General features: G+C 42.0%; 1 protein-coding gene across 2 annotated transcripts in view; it reads right to left on the reverse strand.

The window, feature by feature from the left end:
* The window catches only part of oxr1a (oxidation resistance 1a), a 58,441-nt gene extending 42,985 nt beyond the window's left edge, over positions 1 to 15,456 (reverse strand). For both annotated transcript variants that reach the window (XM_015057385.1, XM_015057384.1), the window contains exons 1-2: positions 14,919 to 15,456; positions 2,394 to 2,501 (exon numbers count right to left, since the gene is read on the reverse strand). In XM_015057385.1, the coding sequence (XP_014912871.1) occupies positions 2,394 to 2,501; positions 14,919 to 15,038 (228 nt within the window). In that variant the 5' untranslated portion in view covers positions 15,039 to 15,456. The remainder of the gene's footprint in view (positions 1 to 2,393; positions 2,502 to 14,918) is intronic.
* Positions 15,457 to 15,752: the final 296 nt, after the last annotated feature.

A 15,752-nucleotide genomic window follows, 5' to 3' on the forward strand; every position in this document is an offset into this window, starting at 1 on the left:
TCCAAGGAAAGCGAATGAGCAGCTACAATCTTCCTCTCATGCCCTCGTTTTAAAAAGAGAGAACTTCTGAATCCACAGCAGAGGTGGAGGCTAGTCTAAGTGAGATCCAGCAAAAGTGATTTTAAAAAAAAACTTTACTCTTGAAATTTTCTTTACTGTTATAATTTCAAGAGTAAAATAAACTATAACGCACTGAGTGAATGGGGAAGTTTGCGTGTTGCGGCGGAAAATTGAAGCAGGTGGGGTGAAGCACGTCAAAATGCATCAACACGACGAATCTAATATGGCATAAAAACAATGGCATACTAGACGGAGTTTGGCTACATCGAGGCTCACTGCAGTAAAAAAGACGATCAGACAGCAGGTAAAGCAGCGCACAGCTACAAACACTCACCCGAATTAGCATGACGGCCAGACAGCTAAACAAATAACCTGGAAAATTATTTAAGTCTTCGAGCTGCAATGTCAGACGCTGGTTCTGCTCTCGCTGTTGAACCGCTGCTACGCTACAGGTAGTAAGATTTCACAGACAGAGCGCCGCTTCTGCTCCACCTGGTAGTGACTCTCACACCGAACCTGCTTAAAGCTGCAGCATCTAACTTAAAATTTTTTTTTTACATACGTATTAAAACTTTCGCTGTCCTAACATGAGACAGATAATCTCTGAAAAAATAATCGATCTCCTCCCTGTCCTGCATAATTACTCCACTCAGTCAGAAACAGCCACTCAGAACTAGCAGTAATCAGCTAGCCGCCATGCTAACAGGAAGTTTTCATTCAGTAAATCTGAATTGTTTATTGTAATGGATCCTGTTTTTGCCTTTGAATGTTAAGTTTTATACTTGAACTTCTTGGCAATGTTGAGAGGTTTTATTTTGGCTCTTTGCATTATTTAGGCTTTTCAGAGCCTTCATATGTTATCAGTCTGTTAAAGACAGTATTATCAATGCCAGTACAATTTGCACAATGCCTGTTTTGTTTAGTTTTCTTCTTGAAAAAAGTTATTAAAAACAAGTTTTTGTCTAAATTAAGGTGAATTCATGGTTCCTTTTTCCACATAATGTAACCGGTAGTGTTTATGATTAAAAAAATAATAATTATGTGATCAGTATCGGTGATTGGCCCTCATGGGTGATCGGAATCGGAATCAGTGGGGAAAAACCTGATCAGCACATCTCTACCACAAACCTATAAAGAAGGGTAGTTTAAAGGTTTATAAATAGTTTAAATTAATTTAAAACAAATTATGTAGCTTGATGTTTAAGATGTTAGAAAGGCTCTTTGTTCTAGGACACTGTCTGGCAAGCTGTTAGCATGTTAGCATTGAAACATGTAACCATGCTAACCACTTCATTTATTTTATAAATAAAGAAATAAAATGGAAAGCTGGTATAAATGTTTAAATAGTTTAACCTAATTTAAAACTAATTATGTAGATTAATATTTCTTAATATTTCTTGTACGATGGTAGAAAAACACTTTGTTCCAGGCCAGGTTCTGCAATGTTAGCAATGAAGTTCTTTACTTTCAGACATTTTGGGTGAAAGTTGAAGATTAGCAGCTAACTGCTAACACAGGACCGCATTCCAAACTGAAACAACCATTTTTAAAATGCCCAATGTGTGATGAAACCGCAAAATAAGCTAGCCTAAATGCTTTTCAACTTTCATTTGTTACTCTGTCTTATTTTTTTTTTTTTTAGATTAAACATTAATCTTAATCTGGTTACATAAATGGGTGAAATAAAATCTGGCTCCATTTTTGGAGTTATATCTTCAGTCTCTGTAAGTGCCTTTACTGCTCCCTGTTTACAACGTGCTAAATGTTCTGTCTGCTAAGAGCTGAGGCAGAGCGAGGGGTGCCAGCTACACAAGCTGCGGTTTGGGTTCCCTTCGACTGACTCGCTTTTAGTGCCAGGAAATGCAGAGACAAAAACAAATAGAAATATTAGTCACTTTCCCATAAAAAAAGACGAAAGGAACAAATATTAAAGCCAGGGAGGTTGGCAAAGCGTTTGGCAGGTAACAGATGATTAACTTGTGTGATGTGGGAACAGCAGCATCAGGGGGCTGAATCCAAGAATCACACGTGTTCTTAAATGTTTTTAGAAACAAAATGGGTCTAACAGAATGTGCTGCAGCCTGATGGGACAAATGATGCTGTAATTAGCAGGCAATTAGGACAGACAGAGATGTGGTTAGTGAGTCAGCCAGTTGCGCTAAGAAAGTAGGTGGAAAAACCCAATTTTTCAGATATGTTCACAAACGTAGCAATAGAGTCACTTTGTGATGACGGCAAACCACTGAGAATGCACAATGGAGCAGCAAAATGAGCCTGAGGTGTTCGTGGGGTGGCTGGAGTGGCGCAGTGAAGGCGAGCACGGCGGTTCACACCTGGCCAGGCACCACTGCTCTGGAGAACAGCTTGTTGAGCTGAACCAGCTCGTTGGGTGTGGTGTCAAACTTGAGCGCAATGCTGTTCAACGTGTCCCTCGATTCCACCTGGACCGCAAAACAAGAGAGAGGACAGAAACATCACCGTGCTGCTCCTGCTCTGAGGCATTGCCCTAAACGCTGCACAGGCCAAACATGAAGATGGGACACACACCATGAAGCAGACAGAGAAAATATCTGAAGAGCAGAGCTCTGAATCGATTGCTGTAAAGGGTTTGTGTTCTGCACGTTAGAACCTGGGATGAACTCCGATTAAAGTTGTCGGCTGTTGACCAGGAAAAAAACTGTACGTTGTTGCTTGCAGGAATATAAACGGACATGGTTATCTTGTGTTATCTTGTCAACCACAAGCAAAATGTCTTTTTTCTTAATACAAACAATATACACAAAGCTTCAGACTGTAGCTAAGAGTTAAAACAGGTTCCTGAAAGGGTAGCATGAAAATTCATGTGGTGCGTTTACAACAAACGTGTTTCGCGCATCAGGCGCATCTGGTTTACATTCGAAGTCTATGTGGAGGCGCGTTGAAGCGTGATTGGAAGTGATTTGAATTTGAGTGTTTGATGCATGAAGTGCTTCGGACAAAAAGGCTGGCAACGGAAAGCAACGGCTAGAGCAATTTAGACGCGCCTCCACATAGACTTTGAATGTAAAACAGACGTGCAAAGGAACAAGTAGAGTGCTACATCTAGCGCTCTACATCGCTAGATGTAGAGCAAAATGTCAAGCGTCTGCATTCAAAGTGCACACGCGTCGAACTTGAAGCATCGGACGTGTTTTTAACACGTTTGCTGTGGACGCACCATTACACTAATAAGACCTCGCGATGATTTCTTGGCAAAGGGAAGGCTGCCTTACATGGGAAACAGGAGGAAAGACCAAACAAGAGAATATACATATATATAAAATACAAGTAATATTATTAATAATGAAGCATTGAAGAATTAATAGATATCATAAAAACAAGGAACAGTAGAGACAGAATTGTGTAGATCAACAAGGAAAGGCTGGAGATATACTGACATAAGAAAGAAATACAATACTTAAAGAAAATGCCTACATTCCTTCACTTAGACATGATGAGGAACACACTGCCAATGGAGACACATCCAACCAGATATTAAGTGGCTAGAGTGAAACTTGACAATAGAGAATGGAGAGTGCTAGCTAGAAATGAACCAATCCTTCAACAACAACTCAATAACCTTAACAGAGACAGCAAAGCAGCAACTGTTTGAGCTGATAGAACAGGGCTGGGCAGAAAAGCATTCTCTACTATTGGTGACTTTTACAAGTAAGAAACTTGGCACGAATAGAATCCAACTTTGATTTAACAAAGAGCAAAAACAACATCTTTCTACTTCCAACCACTTTTGTCTAATGCCAAGCTAAAATATAGTGCAATTTTATTTATTCAGTGTATATGAAAATATAGAGGAACTATAGAAATATAGAGAATACTGTTTGCATATATACAAGTTGCTGATGCAGAAGGTCAAAACAGTGAGGGTTTCTGTGATTGGACTAAATATCTGAGAAAACTCAGATGGTCCACATTTTTGACAAAAAAAAAAACAAAAAAAAACTACAACTACTCTCATCATTTTTCTTTATCATTACTCCAGAAACCCTTTACAGTATTATTTTTCTGCTGATAGTCTGACTACTCTGCACAGCTCGAGGTATTTATTTCATTTTAAGCACATCATCCTGAATCACATCCAACAAGCCGTAGAGGAGGAGGCAACACTTCCTGTTAGCTGAGATTTAGCAGATCATGGAGGCTGTTGTGGGTTACACCCTGTGCTCAGCTGCAGCACCCCGCAGAGTGACACAGGTGCGTTCGCTTGTCTTCACCAGTTAGGATGCAGACAACAGAAATGTGCTTCATGTGTCTGAAATAGTTAAGCGTCCAATGCGCCCCCTGGGAGTCTCTGGCCTCCAAATAAGGCTGATGGTGTCAGAAAGCGCCGGCATGTGCAGGAAATGTGGTGTAAGAGAGGAAAGTGCACTCAGGGGACAGAGGCTCTTATAACCAGCATGGCAGGACGAACTCTGAGCTGTGCATTTTTTAGCATAGATTATGTAGACACTGTGTGCTTTGGTGCAGCAGTCATGGGACTGCCTCTGCTGGTTTTGTTTGTGCAAACATCCCTACGAAAAACACAGAACAATGACAGCCTCTCCAAGTTTTCGATATGGGAAATAGTTTCCAGGAAGATGTTGCACAGAGTCTCAAGACAACAGCAGACGGGAAGTTAAGCTAAAAACAGAGGCGCAGCTTGTGAGGCATAGTCATATGTCATCTTTGAAACCACTTCTGTGGAATTATGGTATAATTATGGAAGAAGAAGAGGGAAAAACACTCATTAGTGCAGTGTTTAGATTAGGGATGTACCAAGCCACTTTTTTCACTTCTGATACTGATGCCGATATCTGAAGTTCAGTATCGGCCGATATCAATCAGAGCCAGAAAAACAATGCTGAATTTGTTTAATTTCCCTTTGGGATCAATAAAGTATTTTTGAAATGAGTTCACTTTTCTTAATTTTTTATTTTTTATTTTTTTACAAATTAACCGAGGCTGATATTATCGGATTGGTGGATCTGCAGTTTAGACACTTTTTCTACCTATTTTCCCCAAAGGTGCTGGATTTCATTAGTCAGACAGCAAGGTGGATAGTACAGAGTCCAGCTGACTGAATCTGACTAATGTCCAAAAGCTCTGAAAACATCCAAAGATAATATGACATGAAGAGTAAGCCAGGCATGAAGCAACTAACAGTAAGTAAATTATTACACTGAAATAACGTCCAAGCTTCTTAAATACAATAAATAAGATTTTTTTTGAAGAAGAAGAAATTAAACACAAAAGGTAAAACAATTTAAAACCATAACTGGATTCAGGAGCAAATCAATCTCTTAAGACATTCCAGTCCCATTCATCCAGTCGGCCGCCCACCTAAGAGGCTATGGATGAGGAGAGACTTCTCCAAGCATCCAGGGGAGTGACACCTCCACTGATAAATCATCTCTGGGAAGACTCTCAGTGTAACTGACGGGCAAGTCATACAAGGAAAGTAGCTAATGATGGCAGAAATCCAGCTGGAAAGCTCCATAAAAGACGAATCACCACAAAAGTACAGTGACAGGAATCCTCTCTGGGTCACCGGTTTTGGCTCCAGAGTGCAGCTCATTAGCTTTCTGAAGCAAAGTTTCGTGCGACTCTGGTCAATTACTGACGGCAACATCCTCCACCACTGAGCAATTAAAAGAGTGGGAGGAGAGTCTCGAGACTCTCTTTATAACATAAAAACAGACTTGGGCTTGAAACGCGCCATAACAGCTGAATCTTAGCAACGTTGACTGTTAAAAGCGTTGTCACTGATCAGTGCTAATGCAATCTCAGGTTAGAGAGCTTTGAAGCAGCGTGGGAGGGATGAAAACAACAAACGGGAGACAACCAGGCGAGTTTGCGGCGTTCTCACGCAAGCTTTATTGTGGGTTTCGCTGACTTTAGATGGGGGCCGACCTCTGGGGGGAACAAACTAATAAGAGCTGAGCTCGGTCACGCTGCTGGGATTCAGTCTTCCTGACTCAGCAGTGAGTCCACCCCAACAATGAACAATGCAGAAGAGGTTGTGCAGCAGAGATTGGATGGTAAACTGCAAGCCCAATAAGTACAGCGTAAATAAAGTGCAAGTGATGCACATCTGTCCTGTACCTTTACCTTTCAAAAACATCAATCACATCTTTCACATCCTTCCTCCTGCATATCCAGATGTCTGATTTCGAGTGTCAGACACACTTGGAGCACCAAACGTAAAGATGAGCAATAACGAAGGTATTTTAAGCTGATTAGATTATCTGGCTTGATTAAATGTTAATTTCATCGTTTTCTTGGAAACAAATGAAATTAGAGAGCATCTCTCATATTTCAGAGGTAATCGGTTACCTTTGAATCTATGCTGCTTGCTCATCGGGGAAGATTTAATGCAATGATTCAATCAAAGACATTAGAATAAATAGAGGCTGCAACGAGGGTAGTGGAAACAGGCAAAGTCTCTGCAACTCAGAAAACACCATATGGATGAGGTCAATGGCTTTGTACTTGGTCGCAAGGAGGCAAGTGGCAAGGTAGCAAGGAACTGGTTTTGTCAAGATACTGGTCCTGTCAAGGTACTAGTCTTAATAGTACAGACTGTCACTTCATTACAGCACAACACATAGGACGAACTTTGAGAGACCAATTAACCCAACAAGCATGGCTTGGGACTGTGCAAGAAATCTGGAATACCTATAAAAAACTACTGCACACACGATAAAAACATGCAAACTTTCTGCAGGAAGACCACAGGCCGGGTTTTGACCCATGACCGTCTTGGTGCAACAGTAACAGTTGGGAGTAATAGCTGTACTCCCAACTGCACCAACATGCAATCCTTTATCTTTGGATTTTGCCAATGGAGTCAAGCAAACGAATGTTCAAGACAGAAGTAGGAAACACCTCTACGTCTTTCAACTTGCTGCAGAAGAGGAAACCACTAAAGCTGCACCGCAGGAAGAGGATGTGGTGACAGCCCGGTTTCCCATCTGTAACTCCACCTCACCATTAACAACTTGCTCATCTTAGACACCTTTCTGACTGTAGCGATGCACTACAAGACGCTTATCGACTTATGGGCGCCGTAAAGTGAGCCCTACGGTTCTTTCAGACAAAAGCGGCGAGGCAGTTTGATAAATAACCTGTCAAAAAGAGGATGGGAGGTGTCAGGGAGATCAGAGATGTCTCTGTGACACAAACACTTCCTTGCCTTGTATTTTTACAACAGGACCATAAAACGCAGGATTATAACTTGAGCACTTCCGAGACCTTCAAATTATTTCTTTGGTGGGTCCTGATGGAACAGAAAATGTCTCATTCCACGAGTATTTCCAGGCCCAAACATGTTTGAGAGACGACCTGGGTATGTGGTCAGCATTTTAAAAGGGAAATCTCATTTGAGAAGATGCGTTGGTTTATTTAAGTGAGGAGGATAAAGAATTAATCAGGCTCCTTTTGTGCTTAAGCCTTTCATCCTGGTGTGTCAGCTGAGCATAGATTTTTCCTAGGTGCCATTTGCTGCTGTCTTACAAGGAGGACAGAAAAAAAATCTACACAATGCTGTAAAAATGCCAGGTTTTTGTGAAGGGAACCATTAAGGTGACATTTATGACCAGTAAGAAGGGTAAATCTGGGGAAAAAACCAAAACAAAACAGTAACTTTTGTTTCAGTTTTGGCATTCAGTTTCATTATATCAGCATCTGTGAGGTTGCTGAGGTTTGGTACACAATTTTATGGACCTCCGTATTGAAAAGAGGGTTTCCATGAACACTTGGACTCTCAATGGGCAGGTGGGGTTAAACCCAAATGCTGCGCAGACAAACTTGACACGCTAGTATGTCTTGTGCTCATCACAAGCAGTGATGTTTTTTTACACCCCAATCAGTGGGCTGTATTCTGTGATACCAGTTGCTCCGCCCTAACTGTATCATACTATTGTCCTACAACCTAGGAATGAAGGGGGCCCAGGAATGTTGTGGTATGGGTTGGTAGTATGGGCCACTATTGTAATAGAAACAGATGAAGTAGAGTGTCAAACTGCACAGACCCCGGCTGTACCGTGCAATAGGAATGAGGCATAATTAACTTTTGCCCACTCTGCTTCACAAATTCTCTCTAAATTGATCAAATTGCTAACGTCAGAGAGAGGTGCTGCCACCTCCTTTGTCGCACATCAGTATTCTGTTCTTTTACTCATGTGGCGTATTGTTTTGTGGCAAAGTAATCTTTTGGAAATGTTCCCAAATCTTCATGATTAGTTTTAATCAAGAATTCCACAAAGTTGTGTGTGTGATTTCAGTCAAGTCTGGATATTTTATTTGGAAGAAATGGTTTTTGTCTTTCAAACCCTACTGCATAAGCCAGATATAGAAGATTGCGGCATGTGGAACACGGACAGTACCAATTCCATACTCCTGCAGCTACTTCTGTGTCTGTGAGACTTAACAGCCAGTTCAGCACTGCAAAATATGGCTTTGGCTAAAGGGTGAGCAAATGTCAATAAAATCCAACTATAAAAGCTGAAATTGAGAGTTGGTCCAATTGTGTATAATAGATGGAAGGAGCTAGGACTGAATCATTAAGGTGTTAGTTTAATGTTGGTTTGCACAATTGCACTGATATTTCACTACTTTTTCCTTTATGAAGAGAGCAGAGAAGACTTTCATTTTTTTTTATATCTAAAGGATGAACTATTCATATTTGGCTAAATTCTGCCAAACAAGGCCTGAACTTAATCTCTAATGGCTGCTTTGTACACCTGGCTTCTGTTCTAGCATGCCTTGTGTAAAATATCTGGGGTTTAATAAAATAAACAGTGATGAGCAAGATGTCTGGCTGATGCTGGCACACAAATCACTTCAAATAGTTTGTTTACAATTGCTTTTTAAGCTTAATTAATCTCTTCGTACAGATGAACCATTATGTAATGCCCCTAGCTTCCTCCATCAGAGAGGTGTCATGGCAGCTGATGGGTGTATATCTGGTTGCTCTAAGACTTTAGAGATGCAACCACTGGTTGTACTGAAAGAGGATCCATCTCTAACCATATTAAGTGGCAGGGGACAGCAGACATACAAACATGAGCTACTGATAAAGACCTGTCATTGACACATTAACAGAAGGACGAGGGAAGGAGGCAAAGCATGGTTGCGGTTACTAATGTTCGGTGGACCTTATCATCCTATCCTCTGGATCAATACGGCTCATTATTTATCTCGGTGCAACGAGAAATGTGTTCTTGTTCCGTTGAGGTGACACCCTCCATGTGTAAAGAAAGGCGAGGTTGGCAGCTAGCTCGAAGGTGACTGACGTCCAGATAATGGCCACCACATCCAATGAAGGCGGACAATGATTCGACAAGGGCAGTTTGGACAAATGACCAGACTAATAACTCCGTTAAACAGTTCGCTTCCATTTTGTCATAACATTGAGTGAGGGACATGAGGAAAGCACTTTGAGTGTTAATGTAAATGGTCAATGTGGGAAGTGTGATGCAATTACAGATCTACACATTTAACTGTGACCAGTTAAACTGCTGGCTGCATATTTTTACGTGACCCCTTTTTAGACTGAAGTCATTGAATTAATGTATTAGACTCAAAATAAATCTGAACACATCGACATTGGGAAGAGTTGGAAATGAAATAAAAGAAAAAAAACTTGAAATAAAACTTCACTTCAGGGTGAATCCACCTCATAATCCCATCTCAAGCCATCACTCTCCATCTTATACCGACGGATAAGGCCCAGCTTTAGCATGACAGTTGCCATGGTGACTTTGTCATTACTACCAAATGGTATGTGCATTGTGTGCAACACCCTTGCTGATCATTTGCAGGCCTAAATTTAGAGCTGCTACAAGTGACATGGGAGCAAGTGACATTATTCCATCCACTTCAAGGAGAAATGTTGCTGTCTCATTTCCTAGTCCTCAAGGATTCTCCTTTGTGTCAGGCTCCAACTTGCTTCTTCGATGCTCCAGGCTGTATTCACTCATGTTTTCCAGTCAGAAACCCATGACCCTTATGGCACTAATGCCCAAAACCACAAAAGAGCTCCAGTACGACACAGACATCATAAAGCCAACTCAGTGTTGGACTAATTTTTGTCAACAAAAAAAAAAAAAAAGATTGAATTTATAGTGAATGCTCCAGCTACAGTATTACCACTGTTTATCTCTCCATCATCTATTGACATGTTCTCCAGTTTACAGGTTGGGTTTTTCCATATAACCCCCCCCCCCACAATATTAGTTTTCTATCAAAGCTAAACAGAAATCTACTGTTAATACTCAAGCTCAGTTTTTGCTTTAGTTCAACGAGTACAGTCAAAGTTGGGAGATTTGTAGTTTGCTTACTCATATTCCAATTTAACTAATTTAAAATCCATCTTTAGCCATATTTTACTCATCTTCACAGTAAAAACACAAAATCTCACCAAGTATTTTTAACCAGTTTCTAGTGCAAATATGTATATTTATTTTAAACATTACTGAATACTGATAAATCCATTGGCAGATTTGTTCCCTTATAACAAGATATTTTTTTCCATGTTTCCCTTGTTATATGTGAAAAAGTGTACTAAGACATTTGCTCTAGAAACTAGACAAAAATACTTGAGTTTTTAGCATCATTTTGCCAACAGTAACAAGGCAGGCATCAACATTAACATGCAGGTTTACCCTAAGAGTGTGTCTTGGCTATGATTCAAGACCGCCTAGTAGTTGATACATTTTATACAAAAGCATAAATGTCAGTCACTATGGAAATGAGAAACCACCCAAGTAAACAGGACATAACCTGCGGGAACCTGGAAAATTTGTGAAATTTATTGAGGTAATACTGGCAACTTTATTCTGCTTGGTGCAGAGAGTCGTATGACAAGGATCACTGCTCATCTGAACTCATTCTCTGGACAATTTCCTTTGCAATTAATCCAACAGCCTGGACCATGTGAAGAAATGACCGACTGACTTCTCAAATGAACAAGTGACCGACTGACCCTGTGATCCCTGTGGACGCGCTGCTAATGGGGCTGAAAACTCAGCGCGCTAACAAGTATTTGAAGAGAGATTCTGTTTTCTGGGAAATAACACAGTCGTTCTCTTCTTTCTGCAACCAACTAAAACTTTGGTATCCGGTAGTTTGAGTTATAGAGAAAGGAGGTTCATGCCATTCAACATGCTGAAATAATTGCAGATCATTGCAACAGTGATGACATCATCTTTGAGGTTTACCCAAAGCTTCTGGTTATTTTGCTAATAGTCTCCCAGATATGACTTAAGAGCTTTAGAGGGTTTTAAAATCGAATGTCCAGGTTGTGATCTATTAGGCTTTAATATAAAAAGTAGTTTGTTTTTGTCACATGGATTGTGACCAATAAATCTGAGCATACAAGATTCAAGTATGCTATGCCCTAAGCATAGTTGAGTTTTGAATAACAGCGTTTGTACAAAAGCTGTTATTTTAGAGAAGAAAGCTATGTGCAACAAAGTTTCAACTGAACGTACAGCAGTTTAGAAAATATACAATTTGAGGTTCTACAGCCACTTTGACTTTCTAGCCTGATCTGAACAAAAATGAAAGCTCAACTCAAGGCACTGTGGAATAGATTGAGTAGTCTAAACTTTCTTGATAAAATTATGTGATCTTTGGATTTAAGCTAATCCCAAAGATCTGTTTGTTTAGAGTGGCTTGGGTTTTCAGATTGATGGAGAAATACTGAATATTCACACAGAAATAGAACTCACTGAATAGGAAACAATTCAACTTCAAACACTCATGTGGCAAGAAGCAGGCACTTGAGTGATCCACACAGGTGGCTGAGTGTTTTGTAACTTAAAAATACTACTGGTAGCATGTACCATCAGACCTAGATGCTACGAGATTCTGTAAACCACAATACTCTTTAATGTAGAAGTTATTGTTGGAAGAAGACTGTATCATTAAACGGCAGAAATTATTTTAAAAGGTCAACAGAAGTAAAAAAAATAAAAATAAAAAAATAGAAGATTTTGCAATTTTGGTCGATTCATAAATGAAGTGAGGGCATCTGCCTCAGAGCGATAACATTGGGTGTTTTCAGTTGGTTCCATTGGTAACCCTAGTTACAAGATTTGTTACATTTTCAGCTGGTGACGTTTGTTTTCATACTGCATTGAGTCAATGAACCAAACACTTTGAGAAGCCTGCCACCCTCCCTCACCTGTGGGGGTGCTGGACCAAGAACCATTGAAGGAAGTGACACAAAAACCTCTATAGAAGACACTGAACGCAACTTACATCTTCACAAAATACAAACAAAAATGGGGTGGCATCGGATTTTAGCAGTTGTAGGATTTCTCTTTTGTGTTTGGTAAAAGACCACGAGTCTCCTGCTAGCACTAGACTCGTTTTGGTTGTATTTAACCTGAATGCCTTGTGCTACAATTTAATTCCTGCTTTGGAGTAGTCCCTTTTCTACTTATGCATTCGAACCACGCCAGAGTTTCTGCAACCGAACCGAGATCTAGGTTTGTAGATCAAGGTTTGCTTTTTTGATCAGTATCAGACTTTGATTACGCATCCACACCTCTCAAACAAACTGGACTTTCTAGGCAAATGAACTAGAGGTCGATTAAAGCGGACTCTGTTACAGTTTTAAACAACTAGATCTCATTTTACCCAATTGCTAACATTTGGCTGTAATGTTTGTAATGTGCCAGCTTGATCGTGAAACACTATGAAGCTTACTCGAAACTGTGTGCATCATTGTTCACAACTCCTCCTTCTGTTTGTTGATTGGCCCTGATGAAATTTCATCATGAGAAATTGAGTTCAATGGGAGAAATCCCAGATGAAGGACTGAAGGGAGATGAGAATCGAGTGGAATTGGGTAGAAAGCTTAAGACAATGGCTAGGCTAAGTCCATACAGACCAGGGTTGAGGTCTGGTCTTCCTGTAAGGTAACCGTCTAAGAAAGGCCAACTCTGTTAAAACAATGTAGAACTTTCATTGTATATTAAACTATTAAAAAAATTCTGGCTTTGAACACATATACTAAGCCCCAGCTTGTCCTCATACAGTACGAGTCAATTTGGAGCGCTGTAGGAGATCCAAATCACCAACGGGAGCCTAAAGAATCCATGGTGTGACAGAACTTTGTCAGGAAACAAATCCAGGTTGTTCCCTGACACTTTAAACACTCTTTAATTGGATGCAGGTCAGCCAATAGCTCGGACAGAGCTGAATGGACTGGCATTATCAGTGTCTAGGCAGATAGGCTGCAGCTGCACAGGTTATTTCTCAATACAAAAAAAAAAAGAAAAGGGAAAGAAAAGCCGGCGTGTGAGGTAAAGCAGCGATAGAGAGAGAGAGGGGGGGAATGGAGGGAGATGGCATCGATAAGGCAGCCACGAGAGGAAATTCTCCTTTTTCCTGTGGACGCCAGGCGTTATTTATAAACTTATCTGCTGCGAGCGAAATCAGAAAACGTTGGCGGCAGCGGCGGCAGTCGCCCCCATACCCCTGCGACCCCCTCCTGTGCGGGAGATGAGTTTTAGATAAAGCTACTCCTCGATCAATGGGACTCGGTCATACCCCGAGCACCGTCACACCGCGTGCCGCTGCAGCAGCGTGTCGAGTTGCAGTAACGAAATCATTGGTAGAGCTCCATCTATCCATCACAATACCAGTAATCTAGAGGAGGGCAACACGGGGGGCTGGGGGGAGACAGAGAGTGATGGCCGACCAGAACGGGATTAGTATGCCATATGAATTCTGGCTTCTCCCTTATGTTTGCTACCCATCAGCGTTTCTGTCCGTCCGGCAGACTCTGCTCCCCTGCATGTGTCAGGGATGTGACTCAGAGTTGAGAGTGAAGGAAATGTGCTGGAATGGTGGAGGCTGTTGGAACCCTGGCAAGGTAAACAAGGAGGGTGTCAATCAGCAGGACTGGGGAATGACTGACAGGCTTGGCAGGGTGGTAGAAGGTGCAGGTGCTGCTGGGTCGATTTTAGGGATTTAACGGAAGCCGGAATGACAACAACACAACCCCAACACTCCCTCTGTTCTTTCACTCCCTTCCTTCCTTTCTTCCTCTCGTTTTTTCGCTCCGCGGAGACACGCCGCTGCCACTCGGCGGTTGCCACGGAGAAAAGAGGTGGGAAAACGCCGTCTGACTGCAGTTGGGTTTGAGGGTCATTTGAAGAACATAAGCAGGGAAGGTGGAAGCAGAGAGAGAGCTCTGTTTTCAGTTCATGCCTGGGAACAGGAGTCCTCTCTCTCCTTTTCTCTCCCTCTCTCTACCCCCTCCCTTCCCTTTTTGCCACACAACAGCTAAATCAATAGAAATGACAACGCAGTTGGAAGGTCATTCGCGAGACCGAGCGATCTCTGTGGTGGAATGTTTGCCGCTGTGCTGCCCAGGGGAACGAGTGGAAAAACAAATCTGCGTCCCGCCAGCACTTCCTGCCTGCGCGTCCTGCTCCGGGTCCAGCTGGAAGACCCAACAGAACTGTCACAATTCCCCCCCCATACACATCAACACCATCCCCGTCTCCTTTCCAAACATCAACATGCAAAATGGAGATGAACGTTGCCTTGCCAAACATGATGCACGTTCCAAGCCTTGTTTACACACACACACCTCTTTATGTAAACAGTTCAGGAATGAGGCACACGTGTTAGGCAACAAAAATCTATAAAATACTTCTTGTCAGACAGTTCCTGCATGTTTCTTGCTGCATGTTTAATACTGCTGGAGTCGCTCAAAGCTGCAGAACCAGCAGCAGCTGCTATTACTGCTGCTTCACAGAAAAGGCACAAGGAAGACTGGAGGTACATTAACACGCAGCGCTCCGAGTTTTCTGCACGTTACTCACAGAATATTCGATGGTCCCTTTGGGTCTCTGGAACGACATGCGCCTCCCATCCTTCTTTTCTGGAGTCTTCTTCTGGCCGGTATCTGAAAGCAAACGAGGCAAGGTGCGCATTACATTCATGTTCCTCTCTCCCCCAGCTTGTCACAAGCTGCCGTTTCCCAGCCCCGTGGGTAGACAGCTCATTCGTCAACGGCGAGCGGGCGAGCCAGCCAGCGATACGAGCTGCAAGCAAGCGCCGGACCCCTCTCTCTCTCTCTTTCTTGCTGGTTCTTGCTCTGCTTCTATCCGGCTCTCTCTCTATCGCGCTGTCCTCCCCTCGCTCTGCCTTCCTTCCTCCTCCCTCTTCTCCTCTCCTAGCCCAGCACATAGCGGACCGACGGCCATTGAAAGCGGTTCACCTTGCCTTCCGCCCCCTGTCGTCTGTCCCAGCTGAAACAGACCAGGCTGTCCTCCATTGGGGGAAAGGAGGGAAAAGATTCAGATGGGAAGAGGGGTACGCTACAGCTGGGGAAGGGAAGAAGCAAAGTGGGGGCTGAACAAGAGGGAGGAAGGAGGATGTTTGAGGTTGTAGGGGAGGGTTCAGTGCTATACGTGCTGCTTGGGTAATGGAGGGATAAAGGAAAACAGTTAATGAAGAGGTGGGCTGTAGGTGTTGGAAAATGTGATGCTTTAACAAGAAATCAAATAGGGTTGAAACGCTTAAGTGGATTAAGCGTTTCAACCCTATTGAAATAACGATTAATCACGAGTAATCGTGATTAATCGGAATAAATTTGGGTTAATAACGATTAATAGAACTAAACTGTGATTAGCCAAACTAAACTGTGGTTAATT

This window comes from Poecilia latipinna, unplaced genomic scaffold (genome assembly GCF_001443285.1).
Source record: "Poecilia latipinna isolate Pla-1442-1.1 unplaced genomic scaffold, P_latipinna-1.0 Scaffold1459, whole genome shotgun sequence".
NCBI lineage: Eukaryota > Metazoa > Chordata > Actinopteri > Cyprinodontiformes > Poeciliidae > Poecilia > Poecilia latipinna.